The sequence below is a fragment of the Onychostruthus taczanowskii genome, unplaced genomic scaffold (genome assembly GCF_017590055.1).
Source record: "Onychostruthus taczanowskii isolate IOZ18803 unplaced genomic scaffold, ASM1759005v1 scaffold8, whole genome shotgun sequence".
Taxonomy (NCBI): domain Eukaryota; kingdom Metazoa; phylum Chordata; class Aves; order Passeriformes; family Passeridae; genus Onychostruthus; species Onychostruthus taczanowskii.
In genome coordinates this window covers 6,382,063-6,402,960 of record NW_024505892.1, presented here as the reverse complement: position 1 = coordinate 6,402,960, position 20,898 = coordinate 6,382,063, and the positions used below count along the sequence as shown (strand labels likewise).

General features: G+C 39.3%; 1 protein-coding gene across 2 annotated transcripts; it reads left to right on the top strand.

Annotated features, from left to right (window-relative positions):
• The first annotated feature begins 1,132 nt into the window (after nt 1-1,132).
• Nucleotides 1,133-20,659, top strand: KIAA0408 (KIAA0408 ortholog). Of its 2 annotated transcripts, XR_005954049.1 has the most exons (7): nt 1,133-1,364; nt 5,300-5,495; nt 8,203-8,541; nt 8,886-8,965; nt 10,170-11,544; nt 13,350-13,579; nt 14,571-20,659. XR_005954049.1 is itself a non-coding variant. In XM_041423642.1 (6 exons), the coding sequence occupies exons 2-6, from the start codon at nt 5,361-5,363 to the stop codon at nt 13,518-13,520; spliced, it is 2,100 nt and encodes a 699-aa protein (XP_041279576.1). In that variant the 5' UTR covers nt 1,133-1,364; nt 5,300-5,360; the 3' UTR covers nt 13,521-20,659. The 2 variants fall into 2 exon arrangements, 1 of the variants encoding a protein (XP_041279576.1); XM_041423642.1 differs by having other exon boundaries at nt 13,350-20,659.
• Nucleotides 20,660-20,898: the final 239 nt, after the last annotated feature.

The window sequence follows — 20,898 nt, the reverse complement described above, 5'->3', positions numbered from 1 at the left end:
TTTCTCCAGTTTTATGCTGCCTCAGTCAAGTATTTTGTGGCCCTTCTCCAGGCACACATGGGGCAAAATGTTCCCTGAAAGGTGAATTTGCCACCTGTCTCAGCTGCTGTCTGCAGACACACCCAAGCACGAGTACCCAGCAGGACAGTGTATGTGAAGCTTTCCCCCAGGGTCTCTCTCTCGGGCTGCCAGAAAATGGGAGCAGTTTAACCCTCGGTGCAGCAGGAGAGTTACTGTGGTGGTCAGAGACCTGAGGAGCGAGCTGGGCTCCTCCTGCCTGCGGCTCAGCAGGGGGAGCAGCTGAATTTTGCTGCTCTGGCTTCAGGGTCTCCTGTGGACTTTCACTTGCTGGATTGCTTTTGTCACGCTCCCTTCCCTCATCCCATGCCAACACTTGCTGTGGACACTCCTAGGGATTTATATCCAGCCCAAGGTGTTTTTGGACCTTCTTTACCAGCCTTGTGCCAGAGATGATTTTCCCTGTTCAAGGGAGATTGTTCATCCAATTTCAAGTGTTTTGCTTTGCTGAGATACAAATTGAATTAACAGACTGTGGAATCTGATCCAGAAACATTATAAAGTATCAGGAATATTTGGGTATATCCCAAAGAAACCGTTACTGCCATTCCCAGAATGCAAGACAGTAGGATTACACAGTGCCCAATAATTCTGCGTTTCATAACTGAGAGCATATTTAGAGTACAGAAAGGGATTTTAGGGAGGAGTGGTCTGCTTTTAGCTCTTTAAGATAGCTGTTAACCAACAAAATCACTGCTTTAAACAAAACTCCTTTTACAAAGCAGTTAAGGAGGATCAAGTTGCAAAGCTCAAAATGATCATACTAAAAAATATAACCCTGAAAACTGGGTCTGGAAGACAGCAAAAAAATCTTCCTTTACAGCATAGACAACAATAAAAGAAACCTAAAATTGCCTATTGTCACAGCTTTGATATTAACACTAGCTGCTTCAGCAAGCTTTAAAGACTGGACTGAACTATAAAACCTAAAAATGTCCCGGACTTGGAGTTGTTTACACAAAATATGAGGAGATATAAAGTTACAAAGCTGGGGGTTGGAAGAGATGGCTTTAAAACCATCCTCCGTGCACTGACGTCACGTGGAAGCCAGCTGCGGGGATGATGCTGAACGGAACTGTTTTCCAGTTTGCAAAAGTTGAGCATTTATTCAAAGAGACTTGCAAATGCTGCCCCAGTTGAAAGGTTGTGTCTTGCTTAGCTTTCTTACTTCTTTTAAAGATCAAGATTCACAGAACAGGATCCCTGCTAGCTGTGTGTTTCATTGCTTTCTCTGCTGCCTGGAAATGGACTGAAAAACTCCTAAAGGATTTCTTATTCCATGAAAGGTATGGTTGCAGTTTATTTTAAATCAATGCTTTTGAACAGTTAAGATTAAAAAAGAAGGCAAATTTCTGATGTGGCAAACAGTTATTTAAATATCCCTTTTAATGTTATTTATATGTAATGTGAAGTTCATATATGTTATATATGGTCTTTATTCTTAAAGTTCAGTTAGTTTTTTCAGTGCAGGCAGAGATATATTAACAGAACAGGGATGACAGCATTGTGTGCACTTGAATCCTTCCTTTCTTTCTTTCTTTCTTTCTTTCTTTCTTTCTTTCTTTCTTTCTTTCTTTCTTTCTTTCTTTCTTTCCTTTTTTCTTTTTCCCTTTTCTTTTTACTTTTTCCTTTGCTTTTTTCCTTCTCTTTTTTTTCACTTTCTCATTTCTTCCTGTTTTCTTTCCCTTCTCTCACTCAACTGTACTTGCTTTTAATGTATAAAGTGCACGTTATTGTGACAAATGGCACACATTTATAATTAGCAAATACATATGTTTACAATTTTCTTAGTCATCCAAAATATAGCACTTATTTGGAAATATAATTTGATTGCATTTTCTTCTGTAAAAACAAGGGAAGATTTGTGTATCTGAATGATTATGCACATCCAGTCTGATTAAACTCTGGTGAGAAATAATTTCTCAGCTGATGTCAAGCTGATTATTTTCAGAAGTTGCTAGAGGTTGCTTGCAAAGTATCTTGCATTTTTAGTATCTGGCTAGAAAGGGTAAGATATGGGGGAATAATGACTAACATCAAATAGTGGCTTAAAACATTTTTTTGCTTGAGAGGAGGAAGGGTTAAAGGAAAAGTTAAAGCATAATGCAGCTGATGCAGACAAAATTGATTATTTGCTTAATTTGATTGCTATAATGAGCTTCTGACCTTGTCTAGGACATGGAGAAATTGCCAATACTGCAAGAGCACAGATATTGTTCTGATCCGCAGAGCAAATGATAATGTGACATTTTGCATGCCTTGGGTTGCTTTAGCCATGTGAAATACCCGTGGGGAAATCTCAATGCACTATACACACAGAGGGTGTGTTACCAGGACTGCACATTGTACTCCACCAAAATAACCTCAAACAAACTCAAAGGAAACACCAAGAAAAAGTGGAGGCAAAGAGAAGTAGAAATGGGAGTCAAAGTCTCTGAGGAACTGATCCACTGTACAACAGCAGCAAAGCTGTATAGTCATCCAGCTGCTAACATCAATAAACAAAAATGAGTTTTCTTCTCAGAATTGATGTCAAGAGGAAATCAGAGAAGCCTAAGAAACAATACAAGCCTTTTGTGAAACTTAGAGCTACAAGTGACCATCTGTAACTTCTGTAATTATCCTCTTTCGAGACTTGATTTCTTTCTGACTGTCTTCAGTCTTTTTTATAATCAGAGTTCCATATGAAACAATTCGAAAATTGTTAAGATGAATGCCAACATGGCAATAGTAGTTTCCAGCACTAAGGGAACACCAGAGGCCTTTTCAGTGCTATATTCATGCTTGAAAGGAGTACATATTATATCTGTTCTTATGTGTGTAAAAACAAACATGCTATGCAGTATTGACCTTTCTAGTAATATGTGGCTGAGTAAAGCATGGTCATTATTACTAATAGTGCACTAGCCAAATCACCATTTGTGCAAGTTGTTGACAGATTATGTCTGCCTGTCTTGTTCATGACTGTACTGCATTTACACATGGGGGTTTTTATCATTTTTTTTTCTGATGTGTATTTGTATAAGGATTATAGTGGAGCAGAGAGTTGACTTTTGTTTATTTCTCAGAGGTATTCTGAAAGGTTATAAAGACATAAATCTACAAAAAAAAAAAATCAATGGCGGTGCTAAAAATTGCAGCCTTTGAATTGGCAAGGTGAGAAAGTACTGCAATATTCCTAAAGTTCATTAGCAATAGATGTTTAGATTGCAATGGATCTTAAGTGTTATAGAATTTTTTTGCAAATTGTTTTTGGTCAGTTCTTACTGGAGTCTGGCACAAAGCTGAAACACTGGCCTGGAGAGGTGCAGTCTGCAGCCTGGCTGCATTCCCTAAGAGGCCGTGAGCAAACCAGTACTTGGCTTCTTTTTTGATGAGAATTCTGTGCTGTCTTTCAGCAGCTCCTAGCTTCAAAGTGTTTTATGGTTTTATGGAGTTGCTCTGTTTTATGGTTTTATGGAGTCTGTTTTTAGGCAGGGGAAAGAAGAAGGGTTTGAAATCTGTTTGTAGGTAGTTGAGGGACAGATTGTCATTTCAGAGCTCCAAGGCAGGCACTTGGGGTAAACTGTTCTGCAAGCCCTGAGTTAGGGCTGGGTCTTGGGAGATCTTGTGGGAGGACTTCCTATGACCCAAAGATCTAAGTAACCTGTTGGGTTTCATCTGAGCTCTTCTGCTTACTTGTACATGAAAGAAGCTGACTCTTAAGTTTGACATTGTCTTCCCAGTCAGCTGAAAGAAAGCAGACACAGTAAATGGTGGTTACATGGTAACCACAGCTAAATCAACAAGGCGTGCTGGTAACATAAGGGTTGGGGAAGAACTTTGCTCAGGAATGAATTTTTACTATATCATAGAAAATGTGGACAGTAAAATCATCAGTTCCTATGAGTTGACAATCACTGATCATCAGTCAGGCAAATGAACAAATTGCAGAAACATAAACTGGGCTTACTCCTAGCTGACTCTCTGATAATTCAATTGCCTACCTATTTGATTTCTGCCAGGAGCAGAAAGCAATGCAAAGGCATTTTATTACTAGAACTAGATTCCATGACCACCTATGTAGCACAACAACTGGCTTTGAGAGCTGAAGTTAACAAACTCAAGCACCAATGCCTCTGTACCAGGCATTATATCACAGGAGCCATCACAGTGGAATGAATGAGTGTTATTTCAGACTTGTTGGCTTAGTAAATGTGCTGATGGTAATGGGGTTTCTAGTGTAAAGCCTAAGAAAGCAAGAAGAAGCAAGAGGATCACCAGGCCCATAAGATTTGTAACTGCTTTGCTCCAAAGTCACATAAGCAGATCTAAAATATTTCCCTTAAAACTTGCCAGTTTAGTGGTTCAATTAATTTTTTTTTCATTTGCAAACACTAAGATGCTAAAGACTTCTAAAGGGGAAAAAGAAAGTGAAGCACTAATTAGTCAAATATTCTAAGAAAAGTTTTGAACTAGACTGGGGTTAGTGCTGTTGAAAAATATTTTCTCATTTTCCCTATGCTGATCCTGAAAACTAACATATATAGACCTAGATCTGTAAATCCAAAATTCTTGAACCATTTTGGTGGCCTTCTGTCCCTTCTATATAAACAATTTCTACTGTTTATGTGTTTGTACCTGTTATTAACTTTCCTGTCCTGTCTTTCTTCATGAATTCCAGAGCATTCATGTAGCCATGGGAATTCCCAAGTGTATCAAGTTTGCAGTCCTCAATTGCCAAAAGAATGTACCAGTCCTTGTCGTGCTCCTTGCGTGCGTGCAGGGAGTGCGTGAGCAAACATGATACTTTTACAGTTGTCTTTTGAACAAATATAAAAATAGCTTTCACCCCCAAGGGCAGATATTGCAGGATCCCAAGGTCCTGAAGTGCCATTCAATATTGTACAGACCCAAGTTCATTGAAAACACATTTATAGTGAAGAGGAACAGCAAAGATGCAAAGTGATCATGGTACAAAGCCTGCTATGGCAGATGTTACTGAATGCTGTGATGCCGAATGTGTTCCACCTGCCCTCTCCAGACTGGGCATCTCTACCTTTGGGTTTATGTTCTATAATGCTTAGTTCATCCATATTTGAGTCACACTCCGGACAAATATGAATAATACTGTCTCCTGCAAGCTCATTTCAGTTATTAATTTTGGGAATTTTCTTGATTATCTTTGTTCCCTGAAAGCTAAAATAAAATATAAGTAAGACTTATTCTCTTAAACTTCCAGGAAACATTCCAGGAAGAAAGAAAAAAGGAGAGCTGTCTTTGCTGTTGTGCAGACTTTAGCCATGGACCTGCGTGGACAACTGGAGAATACGGAGAGGAGCTGGAATAAAGAAAAAATGGAATTGCTGGAGAGATTTGACAATGAAAGGAAAGAATGGGAATGTCAATGGAAGGTCATGCAGAAGAAAATAGAAGAGGTACTTTTAAACAAAAATCTGAAAACTACCATTTTCGCTTGGGGTGAAGTGACATTGAGTCACTTCAAATTTTTTTCTATATTTTATCCTAATTCTTATGTGTCACTGGAAGTTTCTAACAGCTGATGGAAGGATGAAAATCCTGGGATTAAGCAGTATTTGCAATTGCTCATTTAATAGTCATGAATACAAGGTAGGAGGTGAATGTGGCTTTGTGAGCTCTGAGATTATTGGCTGTATGTACTGCTGACAATTCAGTCATGGGCATGAGCCATGTTGCCTATATTACATATGCTTTTTTCAAGTAAATACTGAACAACATGGGGTTTAGAAAGTGCATATTTTGTAACAAAAAAATTAGGTATCATAATTCTCTAGTAAAGAGGCTTAGATGGCACAGGTCTGCCAGGGCAAATGGTAATATTAAAAATAATATATATGAGAAATGCTGCATGACACAGAATTATTCAGGCTAGAACTTGTTCCTTTTATGGATGACTCTTGGGAGAGAAAACAGGTACAGTAAATAGCATGAAAGTTCTGAAACCACTTGTGTTTACACATACTAGCAAACAGACCCTGCTATTTGCAGTGCATCTCCTTCCAGAAATAGTCACAGCAATTATTTATTATTCTTTTATCCTCAAATTGTCCCTGCAGCCAAACCCTCTGACACTCTCTAATGCATTAACTGAGTCTGCTTGGCAGCCTGTAGAGGCAAGTTTTTTCACTAGTGAGCTTTCCACATTTTTCATCTAATATACATATGGAGTAGTTTCACTTGCTCTCTGCCAGCACTGTTGTGTGGCTGAGCAGCACAGGAATGTATGGCAGAGACTTCTCACATGAAACTGAGAAGGAAAATTGTCAGGGCCAAAGGAATGGCAGCCATACACTGCCCATTAAACCAGCCTGCAGCAGACCTCCATAATGTCAACTCTCTTATATTTTACCCACAATTCTTGCAGACTTTGGTATGGTGGTCTTTGCCACATTTTGTCTTTTGTATTAGGACTTTTCTGTGCAGTCTTCCCTAATTTCACTGCCAAGCTGAGAATGCTTCAAAAGTTAGTAATGTGATCTGTATATGTAGTTGAATTTAATTTTCTTAAGTATAAGAGCTGATTTGGAATGAAAAGGTATTCTGGCTATTAGCAGACCTGACAATGTCAGCAAGGACTGTTTTCATCATGTGCTTTATTAGCACAGAGATTAGGAAAGCATGACAGAGACAGAAAAAGAGATAAAGAATAGAATGGGGCTAAGGGGAAGAAAATGAAGCAATTTGCTGGCTGCTGCAGGACCAAACAAAACTACAGATTATACCTCAAGGTTATTGGAATCCTAAGGTCCCCTCTTAAGCTGTGACTATAGCTGCTGCGGATTTCAGATGCCTGACATGTCTTCTCCACAAGCCAAATGTCTGGAGAAAAGGGGAGATAGATACCTTTTAAATGCCATTATCTGTAGAAGGATTTCTCAATAAAACTTGTGCTTACTTATCAGCTTGTATTTTAATCTGACAGTTTTCTCTAGCCCACCAAACCTAACTTAATTCCTCCAGAAAGACTTGTGGGGTTTAGGAGATATTATGGGGTGGTAGCCTTCCTTCTTACTGGTATACTGAATCCATATGAGGCTCTTATTTCTTGGAAATGGCAAAGTTCAGCTCTCAGTTTCCATGAGCAGCTGGGCTTTGGGAGTGAAATCTGAAAACCCAGGATGAGGTCAAGTGTTAAGTCTCTGAACGTGAGAATACTTCTAATCTACAGCACTAACCATGAAATGGCCACATGTTCTGCATGTTCTTATTCTTTTCCACTGTCCTTCCAAAAGCTGTTGTGATGGCCTTGTGCACTGTGAGAGGGCAGGCAGATAGCTGTTCAGAGGTGCCTGTGTGCTTTCTTCGTGAGAGCAAGTTAAGAATGAATGTTTATACAGAGCTGTGGGATTCTTGGCACTGGGAATTATACTGTAAGCAGAAGAGATTCTTAAGATGTTGCCATTTTTTCTAATTTATAATTTACCACAGTTCCTAGTTTGAATTTGCTGGGTGACAAGAATTAACACCATTTACTAATGAAGCCACTGGATCTCAGCAGATAGCATGAAAGAAGAAGGTGACAACATGTTGCCAAATAATGCCATTCTGCAGTACTGATTTATCACTCCAATCACAGGGAAGAATTCCACTTGTCTGAGAACGGAAAGAGTGTGCTCTAGTGCAGATGGCACTGTATTTTATGAGAATTCACTTCCTCTCCTTCAAATAATATGTTTTAATAGGCTGTAACATAGCCAGAACACTCTCTCTCTGTCACATTCCCCTACATTCCCTATCCATCACATAACAGTTGTGTCCACCACAGAGTGTGCTGATATTACTTGGAAAACTACCATGCATCTTTTGGCCCAAGGCAGGGCCAGTTATCTCGTGAGATCTCTTCCAGTCCCAACCATGGGTGGGAGCCATACATTAAAATTGTGGCAGAGAGTTTGAGAATGGTATCAGCCTTATCCTGTGGCAATCCTGGGGTTTGAATTGTCACACTAGGTGACTCAGCCCTTTCCTACTAACACATCTAGAATCTTTCTAATCAGTGCTGCTGAGTGATGCATCATTCAAAACAGAAGATAAATACGTGGGCTTTGCCATAAAGCTCATTACAATACCATGATTTAATAGAAGGTTCTATTGTCTTTTCAGCTTTACCAGGAGGTAAAACTTAGAAGGGAGAGCAGTATGACTGTCCATGATAGCAAGGCCATTCAGAGCAAGCTGCAGCTGTCCATGCATTCCCCTACTTTGCAAGAGACTGACACAGCAAAGCTGCACCATCAACACAATGTGGCAAACAACAGAATGGAGAAAGGGAGTCTGCTTGGTATAACAGGACACGAATGGAAGGAGCCCAGAGACACCAGCAGAAACAATATTCTGTTAGTGGACAATCTGGCCTTTGAGAACCACGAAAAACCTGAAGACAGCCTCACCATTAAAACTTCGGAGCAAAATACCAAGAATTATATTGGTGACCTCAATGTAGTAAGTATAGTATGAGCATGTTTCAGTTGCAAGGGGGAGGAAAACACTGAGGACTTGGCCTGCCAGGTTAAGCTAAAGAACTGATCTCCCTGATTTTAGCTTTCCACAAGTCACTGTCTCTACTTGCTCCTAGGTTTGCTATCAATGAGTGTCTTCTCACTGTTTGAATGTATTAACAGCATGCTCTTTACCTGTCTTCATAAGGTGGGGGCATTTTTGTATCTTTTCTCGTACTACCTCCCTCTGCTGTGAATCTTAAAGGCAAATGACCACAAGTTTCAAATTAATTTTGGAGATATAATTTTAAATGTATATATTAAAGGCCTGTTTTTATAATTATAAAGGCTCTTAAAGAACTTGCCAGAGTCAGTGAAGAATTATGCAGCTACCAAGAGGAAATTCGAAAGAAGTCAAATCACAGAAGGTAAAAACATCTTTGGACTTCTTATGTTAGAGGAAGGAAATGAATAATTCTCCTTATGCTTTTCGCTTTGAAGGCAGGTTTGCTGTTGGGTTTATTAGTTGGGCAGTTCCTGCCCTCCTAGTGTTTCAGTGCTCAGCATAAAATATTCAAATTAAATATGTTGAAATATGATACAAAGGCAGGTTTTACCAGCAAAATGGATTTTATATACAGAACATACGAATTCAGATTAGTGTTTATATGAGAAAAAATTGTATTTGTTTCTAATGGCTGTACAGAGGATTGGGAAAGTAAACAGATATTTCTGTCTACTCTGGCCCCATTGCCATGTAGTTTTATAGACTACTATATGGGTTTGTCAGGCTGGGAATTTCTTACTTAAAGCCCAAATCTAGTCTTAAGGGACACATGGGGGACATGTCAGGAGCTGATGATCCAAGACTAGAAAGAAAGCAAGAGAGGGAAGAACCACCATACATTTGTACTAATGGAAAGATGGCAAGTCAGACCCTGAAAGTATGGCAAATGAACATTCCATCATCTGTTAAAAATTCAATGTTCATTGTCTTCTCTAGCAAGCTACACACCAGACTGCCTCTTGAGTTTGCAGAAATTCTCAGGTAAAACTGAACCTTCTCAGATGCTCCCAAAGGTCAGAGGATTTCTCAGACTCCACCATGTGATCAGTTAAAAGTCTGTCACTAATTCATTATTTTAGCTGGGCTACTCTTTGTATCTTTAGAACAATTGATTCATAGCTGATGCATAACTTTTAAAGATGCTTTTTTATCATATATCAAAAGGCAGATCTCATGTGTAAGGTTATGAACCTAAACGAGGGATACACTGTGTCCTACAGCTTTCTTCATTTAGTTCATAGTCAGGTAGACTCCTGTAAGTCATTAAAACAAGATCCTACTGTACTTACTGTAGCAGAGATAAGAAGAGTCATCATCTAAAAAACTCTGAAGAAGAATTTTAGTGGCAAAGGAAAGGAATGCAAATTTCTTTTGTTGACCTTTCCTCAAAATTTTTGTGTGTGTTTCCATTGTGGTGGGTACATCAGCTGCAGCAAAACTGCTCCCAAACCTTTTTAAGTAGCCAGTGTTAAAACACCTGCTCCTGGGGAGAATTAATCCATGCTGAGATCCTCTGTAATGTTCCTTATTGCTCATCCCTAAAACACCTCTTCTGTTATTTCCAGAATGAAGTCACTTCCTTTCCTGGGGGAATTTGAGGAAACCCAAAACGCAGTTATTCTGCCTGAGATGAACCATGTGTCCAGCAATGAATCACAAACTTCAGTTGCTTTTGAAACAGAGGAATATAATAATAGGAAGAATCTGATGAGCTCCACCAAGGCTTTGAAGGATATTTCTTATGGTAGTCTTACTGGTGGCATAGGAACAGATTTCAGTCCCTGGCAAAAGAAAGAAGCTCCACCAGTTCCTCCACGGAGCACTTCTCGGCACCTAACTAACTCACTTTCTGCAGTCATACAGCTTTCAGAAGCACCCATAAGAGATCCAGACATCAAAAGCAATTGCAAGGCTCAGGGTTGTTGGAATGGGGGGAAACTGAGGAATCCTTCACCTGTAAACAAAAATAAATCTGCAGTAGCCTCTGCAAATGAAGGGCAGGCTGTGAAAGTCCCTGTAATGGTAACTGCTGCAATACCTGTAACCAAAAATGAGTGCAATGTTCCAACAAATTTCTGCCACAACACATGGGCATATGATATGGGCAAGCTTGGAAAAGACAATAAAAATGAGCCTTCCCCACTGGCAGCCCAAAAGAGTTGTTCAGATGGAAATATGGCCCAAAGCAACAAGGTGCATCAGAAACAAAATACCAAGTCTCACAGCAGCCCTTTTTACAGTAATGATTTTTATGCCCCTGCTACCTCGCACAATGATCTTTTGGAAGACACCAGGCATCCTTTGGGAAAGACCCAAAGGAATGAAACGCTAGCAGCAAAGATTGATGAGTTTAATCGGACTGTATTTCACACAGATAAACATAACACTGCTCTGCAGGAAAATCAGGTGCCTCAAACAGCATCAGAAGATCACAAGCCCTGTGTGACTCTGTGTGACTCTGCTACTAGCAGGGCAGAAACTGTGAATACGTCTTGTGTTTCAAGTCCCAAGCTCTCTGCAACAAAGGAGCAAGAAACTAACAACCCCAGCAAAGCTGTCAGGACAGCAGGGCAACAAAAACACATGAATGGACTTCCAAATACTAGTGGTTACCGGCACATGCTTCACGAGCATGACTGGAGACCAAGTAATTTATCCGGCCGCCCGCGTTCAGCTGACTCAAGGTCCAACTATGGTGTTGTTGAAAAGCTTTTGAAAACCTATGAAAAATCAACTGCGACTTCTCTGTGTAATGCAAAATGCTGCAAAGATAAGAGGACACAGACAAATTCTGAATTCACCAATGGGGGTTGCGAGACACTGAGTCAGTATTTAGAAATGCTCCAGATTGAGCAAGAAAAACAAGAATTTCCAAGGAATTCAGCCAGGCATATTGGGCAGCAACTCAAGCAAGGAAAAGAGAGACAGAAGTTACCAGAGGTAAAGTTCATAAGAATGACAAAAGCAAAACAATTCCATTTCATAACAATCCTCAGACTCTAAAATGGGGCAGACTAACATTATATTGTAACTAATTATGTAAAAATAGATACTTTAGGTCAGGATCTGGATGAATCAGGAGCATTTCCTCTGCAGATTAAGAGTTGTGGGAGGGCAGGAGCATGTAAGTAAGAATGAGCAGTGAAGACATGCCAGATTCTTATCCCTGCTGGTGTTCTGCAAAGCTATTTTTTTACTACAGTGCAGTTATACTAAGATTGAGCTAGTGAGAGCTTCAACCAGGTTTTAACACCCTCTCTCCTTCCTTTAGCTGATGTGTTATATCATGACTTCCCATGGGGCTTAAGAAGACTTGGCCATGCCCCAAACCCTAGAGGTCTTAGATAACATTTTTCAGTATCCAGGGTGCTCCTTGGATCAGGATTACCTTGGAGCTGCCTATGACAAGGAGTATTGTGACTCCATAAAGTTTCCAGTGATAAAGTAACCTTCTCTTACTCATGTCTCAGTTCCAGCTTCTCCTATATATTCAAGCATAGGCTCACAGAAACAGAAGAGCATGGCATGAATAATTAATTTATATTTGGCTGAAGTTTATTTTCAGAAGTTTAGAAATACTGCTTTTGCCAACATTCTTTCTTAATGAAAAGACAAGCAGATGGTCTGGAAAACACTCTGTAAGTTGCAGGTTCTGTAAAAGTCCACAAAGAACACAAAGAGATATGCCTCTTGGAATCTCAAAAAAAAGATAAGGCAGGTGTGTTTTGAGCTGGGAAACTTAAATGGGTTCAGGCTGTCAGCTGGTATGCCTTAAACTGGCACAAATTCACAGACTTCAGTGGAGCTATATAGATTTAAGCAGCTGAGAATCTGACCATGCAGATTTTCTTCTGCATGTCTTTCTGACAGCCTTGCTGTGATGCAATGTCTTGCTTAGCAGGCACATCTTTCCTTCAGCACAGAAATAAAAAAGCCATGAAGCTTCTGATTTCTTTTTCATCCAATAAACTTTTGAGAGGCAAACAAATTTTCATCAATTGAAATGGAGGAAAGGAATAATTACTTTTTTCACAGGCTCACATTTTATATTGCCATTTCTATCTGTAGAAACTAAGTGTAGAATACTGCCTGAGCAGGAGTTGCCATTTTATGTCCAGCAGAATTAATGTCTCAGAGATGTAAAGAACTACATGTGGCTTGAGGCACCAGGTTTATTTTCATTATTTCAAATTTACACAATGTAGCTATGATCAAAATCTGTTGAGTTTCCTCTGCATCTCTATGGCTCAGCTGGTAGACATGACACTGTATTAACGCATAACCATTCTGAATTAGTTACCAAGTTAAACAGCTTCACACTGAACTAATGGAAACAGAGTTTCCTGAAATAGGATCTATGAAAAAATACCTGAGAAGTATGTAGATCCTACTCCAGCAATATCAGATGGTATTCTGAGTACTACACTTGGAATATTTTACAGCATTCATTGACAAAAAAACTTACAGAAACTAAAAGATAAAAGGAAATGTCAATTTTGCCTTGCGCTATCATTTTATACATTTCCTTGTGTCTGACACTTGTCTTCATGTATTTTAAGCCACAACTGATGTGAGAATCTCTGTACATAGAAATAGCTGTTCTTTTGCATTCTGTGCATTGCTGCGCTCCTTTTAATAGCTTCCAACCACCTGTTCTGAGGTCACCGCAAATGTCTTCCTGCATTCCCACTGCATTCCACAAAAGCTGTAACTTGTTAAAGCAAGGACTTGCCTTTGTGTTCTAGATATGTGTGCCAGTGAAATGTTCAAGTGAGAAGGGCTTCTCCCGTCCCGCTCGGCCAGCAAATCGACGCCTACCTTCCAGATGGGCATCGAGATCCCCTTCAGCACCACCTGCTGTGAGAAGAGCAGTGTACAACTCTGTCTCCTTTCGGTCAGAGACCTCAGTAGTCTGAACCCAGAGCTGGGTTGGATGGTGTTGTGAAAGCTCTATGCCTCACTATAACTGTGTTTGGTATGTGTCGTAGCAACCAGTTCCACACTGTTGTGTTTTGTCCAAGAGTGACCCCCACCACATGCCGGACAAAGCATTCTGAATCTTAGGTCACCATCACCATGGTCTTCAGTGTTTTTATTGAGATGAAATAGATATATCCCTGGTTTTCTCTGTTTTTTGGGTTTGTTTTTAAATAGTTCACAAGGAATTTCTTTTGAGTGGCATCTTTCTCAATTTTTTGATCAATTTTGAGTTGAAACAATGTATAGTGCTGTATATTCTGACTTTTCTGCAAACAGCAGAATGTAAAGCTGTATGCATGATCATGTGTTTGTAGGTGCATGTGTTGGACTAGGAAGTATACTGGCCTGTATTTAGAAGAGACAAACTGTGCTAGTGTTGACATTGAAATTACAACCTATATGCCTACATATATATATATATATATATATATATATATATATATATACTTTGTGTTTATTTTAAAAAGTTTGAAATATACAGTCCCGATGACATTTATATTTTGTATATCTTTTACATAGGTTCACAGGTGTAGTATTTAATGTAAAAAAACTAAATATGCATTTTTTGTGACTGATCGCAGTGATAATGCCTTGCACAATATGTATCTGAAGCAGACTAGCTTGACTGATTTGTCAGTCATGCTTCTTGGCATCCTCGTTCAGTTTCCTAACCCTAATGCTAGGTCAAAATTCCCAAACATATTTTTTCTGAATTAAAATATTATATGATTTGTAATACATTAGCCTTTTTCAGCACCAGAGACATTTCTGAAAAGTTCCAAACCCTTTACAAAGCTTAAATGTGCCATTATATATATAGCATACTGTAAACACTTTGGTAGATTCAGCTACTCTAACATACAATTTATGAAGGGAAGAAAAGAGTTGTATATGCTCAATTCTGTAAAGCTTATTTTTCCTTCTAACATTATACTTTGAGGTTTGGCAAACTCAGATAACAATGGACTTGTTTACTTTCACTCAAGGCAGGAGAACAAGCATCGTTGCTCCCAGTGCTGCAGCCACACTCCTTTTTTACTCTCTCCTAGACTAGAGTGCCTGAGCCACTTGCTAATTCCCTGCTCCTGGACTGACTCGTGGCAGTCAGTTATGAAGTTTACTTGCACTCTGGCAACAAGCTGCATCTAGTAGGGAAATACTGCATCGAGATATGATCACAATGGTGCCCGAAATCCTGACACATGGCATTGTGACTCTGCTGTTGCTATCACTTGACTTGGTATTGTTTGCCATCTGAATGACATGCACAGAGCCTGGCTTGTTCCTTCTCACAGAGTGAAAGAAGTATGGATGCTGCCCAGGCTCTGAACTTTCAGAAAGACAGTGTCCTTCATCCTGGAATTTTTGTACCTTTCGTTAGGCTGTTGCTGGATACACAGTGCAGTAATGATGACAAATGTTACCTTTAAACAACATGTCTAGGTCAGAAGGAGTAAAAAGGTACTTCTTCAACATCAGCCTGATCTTGTCTGGCAACTTTTCTTCTTCTGGAGATACATAGTGTGTTCAAAGGAATTTCAAAAATCATCCCGGGATCCATCAATGTGCACATCTTATGTGAATGTAAAAAGGATTTCAGAGAGAGTATAGGCTTTTGTCCTAGTGAATTGTATATGTGGCAATATAGGGAAAATTTAATGTGCTTAATTTGGTAGTGATGTGTTGTTCTATTCCAGTCATGTTAAGAATTCACACATTTTTCTTCCTTTAAGGACCTTATTCTTCTTTCCTCTGCACAACTTTGATTTTGAAGAGAGAGAAAACAGGAGGCCCTGTGTTCTGAGCAATAGCCTGTGTGGTAGTATTGGTAACAGTTCAGGCTTGCAAATACTGGAGTGAGCAGGCATTGGAGCCATAAATCCCAATTTATCATGCCATTGTGGCTGTCTGCTTGGCCAAAAATACACTCAGAATAATTTGCTCTGTCTAAACTTCTGGTCCTTTCTAGGTCTATCCCACAATACATGAAGACTTCAAGCAAATCAACAATTCATCAAAACTTACTCAGACATTATTGCAAAGTTATTGCTGGAATATACAAGGACAGAAAATCTTGAAGAAAATTCATACAGTTTAGATAGAGACAAAAAAATCTGTCTGCTCAAGTGAAAAATCAAGCGTTCTATAAATTTGACTGTTTGCCCTAATTTAGAAATTGCACTCCATTAGCTTCCTCAGCATTAGAAAAATTAGACATGATTCATGCTAAATTTGGAACATGGTTTAATATTCTATCTAACTGTGGAAATTAACAAGCCAAAATACCTTGCAAATTGACCTTTTAAACGCCTAAGTAGCTGACCAGCTTTGAATGCCTAATGCTGAGGAAAGAGTAATGTGAGAGAATTGTAAAAAAATGTGGTTCTTAACTTCAGTCACTGTTGACTGCAAAAACACTTCTTTAAATTGCTTTCATGGTGAAGTTAAGCAGTTTTGTTCTGAGAAATTGTGATACAGTTTTGTTTGAAGTATGTGACTCCAAAAGCATTTCCCTTGATTAGTCAGTGAAGGTGTTTCTTTAGTTCCCTTCAGTTTCTTTGGTTGCCTTTGACATAGACCACATTGTTGAATCACAGAGAAAGGATCAAATACCAACAACATTCCCTGATGTATGTAAGTTAAATGAACAGAAGGTTTTTGAAATAAACTAATAGGTCAAGGATGAGTCCATTTTGTCTAGATTTTCTGTGTCTGTCTAATTTTAGACATGGGTTCTGATGCCTAAAAGTACCAAAACTGGTGATTTTGGTCTGCAGACAGCTAGTTGGAAGGCCTAACTTTAGAAAATTGCCACTGTCACTGTTTAAATATCCTCTTCAACTGCACTTTTAACAGGGCCAGTCGACTGTGGTGATTTTTCTAGTTCCCATAACTGTGGTTATTGAACCACAGTAAAGGCTTTACTCACTTATTTGCTGTAGGGGGGAAAGCTTCTTTGGACTTTCAAGTTCCCCTCTGTTGTTTCTGACAAGGAAATCTACACATATACACATGCTTGTGCAAGAAACACAAAAGATCTAAGCATAACTTGATCTTCCTATTAATCCTAGTGTCACCAGTGGAAGTGGTGAGCTTTGTAAGCCTGTTTCTGAAATAGGTTTCAATAATTTTACTCCTCCATACCCTGTCTGAAGTCTTAATGCAGATATATGTTATTCTTACTTGCACTCTGGATTAGTATCTCCTTATTGCATGTCTTAGTAACTCCCTGCAGACAGAGAGTCAGCTGCCCATTGAAATGGGGATGTCACTAGGAATCAGATGTCTGGCATTTTGTTGGCAGAAAGCATCATTCTCCCTCATGCCAGGACATACAGCCATAATCCTACCAGACCTTTTTATGGAGGAGCATGGCAGGGTAGAAGCATACAGAGAAGAATCACTCAGATCTTACTTGCATATGTAACAGAGCAGGCCACCTGGAAGCTAGAAAATTGGCCTGATTCAGACCCTCTGCCGGAGACAGAAGGAGTAGAGGACAATAATTCCCTTCAAAACCTCTATCATTCCTCAAACTCCACTGTTCCTCAAACTCCAAAGAGTACACTTCCATTAGGTAATTTTTCTTTACAATGTAAAAGTGACAGACTCATGTATCTTTAAAATGTTGCTGAAGGAACGAACTTTATTTTCTAGCAACAACACGATTGTCCCTCACTATTACACACACTGTAAGGCTGTTATATGTAGGAAAGGATTTGCAATCAGTGTAATAGAATTTTCCAGAGCATTCAGAACACCAATTTATTTCTCCAGTCTATTTTAAAAATTGGGGTTTTAAATAGGGATTTTGTATCCAAATGTCTTCAACAGCATTTTAGCAAAGATCTACAGCAATCCAGAAGGCAGGCCCAAGAACTTACACAATTCTCACCATGCTGCTACGCAAAGAATTTCTTTGGCTTTAAGATCTGTAATATACAACTCTAGCCATTTCATGCTGATATTCTCAGTAATGGTATTCTCATTTGTAATGGTGTCTTTAGTTGTGTACATGTCTTTACACTGGAAGGTGCTGTAAATGCACTAAATCAAAGCCCCTTGTTGCTTGTGGCCTTCCCACCTCTCTTTGATTTGCAGTGTGTACTTCTGTGTGGTTTAGTGCTGTTGGTCTGTATGTATGTGCCATACCATAGGCCTTTCTATCTGTACTGCAGCAAAAATATGTCTTTTGGACAGGCTGTTCTAAAAAGTGCTGATATTGCTATTGCCATTCACGAATACATTAGATCTTAATCTATTGTTTTGCATCACTGAAAATGCACTTTCTTCACTGTTAATGGCATACATTATACAGAATTTGAGCTTTTGCTTTTTGAAATGACTATTCATCTGCTTTTGCACTTTGGTTCTACCCCTCTCCCTCAGACCTCTTCTGTTGGCAAAGTTCTTGTATCAGTAGAGACGTGTTTCTGATGTGTCCAGTTGTTCCAGTTGCTGCGTGGCCATGGCAGCTCATACCTAAGGGTGCCTTGCTAACTGTGTTGCTCTAGAAAGAATTGTACTAGAATTTCCATGGATACGAGAGATTGAACCATCAACATGATCAAAGTGAATGTGTTGTTAATGCCTTTTCTCTACTACCTGCTGTCAGCAATGTTTCTGTTAAAGGGTCTGGAATTTGTTTCCTCCTAATGGTGCATGTTTGTGTGTATGTATGGCCAAGATTCACTGAAAAATGACACTGTAGGGGAGTCTATACATGTTATATCTTAAAATCAGATTATCTAATGTGTGAGCCCAAAATATAGTGGTCTATCACATGAGATAATTTTTCCCTTTACTGTGGAGTAGATGCAATCCCAAAATGAGCAGTGGGAAGAGAGCAGGCCCTGCACAGGTATGTCTAAGGTATGTCACACAAGTAAGCAAGCTTTGCTGGCTGATATTATTGGGTGAGTTAAAATCTCTTGACTAGTCAACTCATTAAAGCCAGGAGTTCTTTAATATTAGATCTCAGTGAATGCATAGACTTCTGCTAACCTGCTAATGTATCGCAGGGATTGTAATGCTGAGGAATCTGATTTTGATTGCCTCTCCACATGGAGGGAGGCCACTGGCTGTGGCAGATGTGCCTGCACTTCTGCCAGTGCCCCTCAAATTTCTCTAAATGCGTATACTGCAGCTAGAATAATTTCTAAATCATATTCATGGTAGGAAAGGACTGTCATTAAAGAAAATTGCAGTCATATGTGAACTCTGCAAACATGACGCTGCCAGCTGGCATGGTGACACAGAAAATCATACTGAATTTTTCTTCTGTATCACAAGATACCTGCAGCAGGTCAGCTGTTCTGATACCATATGTGATGTAGAGCTGCTTAACATGTTGTTGGAAGAACACCACAGCCAGATATGTGTGTACATGTGGTGTGCTTGTTTCTTTGCAGGATCTTTCTAGTTTCCACGAAATTATTCTGATTGTTTTGGGAGTTTGGGATATTTTTTTTTTTTTCCCAAATTCAGCTGAAGACACTTGACCTACCCACGCTGTTGCTGGTAAGTCTCATAGGAATTCTTCTGAAGCCAAAATATCTACTCAGAGAGTAGCTGGCTACCAAAGGAGGTAAGATGGTGAGATGCAAGTTGAACAAGCCCGTTCACAAACTGGCTCATACACTCTTACATCTTTGTGTGCACACACACACAAACACTTGCACACGCACGCACATCTTAGGAACTTTTCTTCCAGAAAGTCCCACAGTGTCCAGGGAAGCTGTTTTTTGTTGTAAGACACTTTACTGCATATACGAGCACCACAGTCAGATACATAGTACATACAGAAAAATAATGTCTAATATTGTATGTAAAGAGAATCCTCCCAAAGAGTGGTACTGAGTCTTTACATAAAAATAGCATGTGACTTAATGGAATCCAGCAGTTTCTGAAAGCCCAAATTCATGTAAGCAAATGCAATCAAATATTTTAATGAAAGAAATGTGCTTATGCATATCATCTTTTCCTTCAAAATATTATAAGCCTACCTTACAGCTCTGATCATGATTTTGCCTCTTGTACTGCAGGGGAAAAAAAGAAAGAAAGGAACTGAAATTAGAGAAAATAAGAAAAATTTTCAAGCTTAGGCACGGAAAAATGGCTGTACTGGTCTCCCTGTACTTGGATGAGATTTTGTCAGTTTAAGATTAACAGTGTTTTCCATGCAAAGATCTTCTATTTCTCCTCTCAGCAGTTTTACTCCTTCTTTCCCTCTCCATCAGAAGGGGACCATTCAATCACCTTAGAAGAGAAATAGGCCTGGTAAAAATAGTTCTATGGAGAGTTCACTTTCCAGCTTCTCTTCCACAGCCCTTCAGAGCTGCAAAGCACATGATGTTTCTACAGACCAGATGAGAGAAAACAGAAAGATGGCTTTAGTTATCTTTCTGCAGCAGGCACTGCATAAGCCAGTTTGGGGCTGAATAGCTTCATGTGTCCTTTTTTCTTCTGTAGTGTGGAAAAAGCTTTTTCCTTTTCTGTGCAGGAGTCTGTATTCCTTTCAACCACCTTTTGGATGGATTTCTGCAATTTTGGTTCATTTTACAGCAAAATTTCATGGCAGTTGGGACAGAAAGTGAAGAATTCCTCATTTACTATTGGAAGTTGGCCAAAAGCTGAACTAGATGTACAAATGGCCAAGACAAATTTAAAACTGTTTTAAAATCTCTTGCCAAAGTGATCTGCAGTCAGCTCACCAAGGTTTTTAGAAGTGAACTGTCTCTTTAAGCTTGGCTCCAACTTCTTTCTCCTGTAGTGAGTGGAGAGTGGATGATGAAAGTAATTTGCAACATTCAGAAATGAAGATAACAGTGGTCTGATGATTTAAGTAGCATTATGCTAATCATGTTTGCAAAGCCTCCTATGAGTTATGTGTCAGATATTCTGTTTTTCCTAGAATGCCATTTAGTGCCAGCCTTCATGTATTTTGGCCTAGACTGCTGTCTCATAGATTGTATACATTTAGGTATGTCTGGGAGATCCAGGCTCATGTAATGCTGAGGCCATCCCCTCTGTCATCATTCAAGAAACATTTGAGGAAATCAGAGCTCACTAATTCCAAATGCCTGCTTTCCTTTTATGTCTCTGTATACACAGGTATGTACACATAGGTATATACACTGATCAATTTTTTTTTGCCTCCTTGCCTTGTTTTTGCATGGTATGGAAACAAGAGCGGGGCCTGTACATAGTCTTATAGTCAGTCTTAGCTAAAATGGAACAATCAAGGGTGTTATGCTGGACTTGGGATCCCAACCAAAATCCCAATGAAAGGAAGTGTTGTGACATTTTAGGATA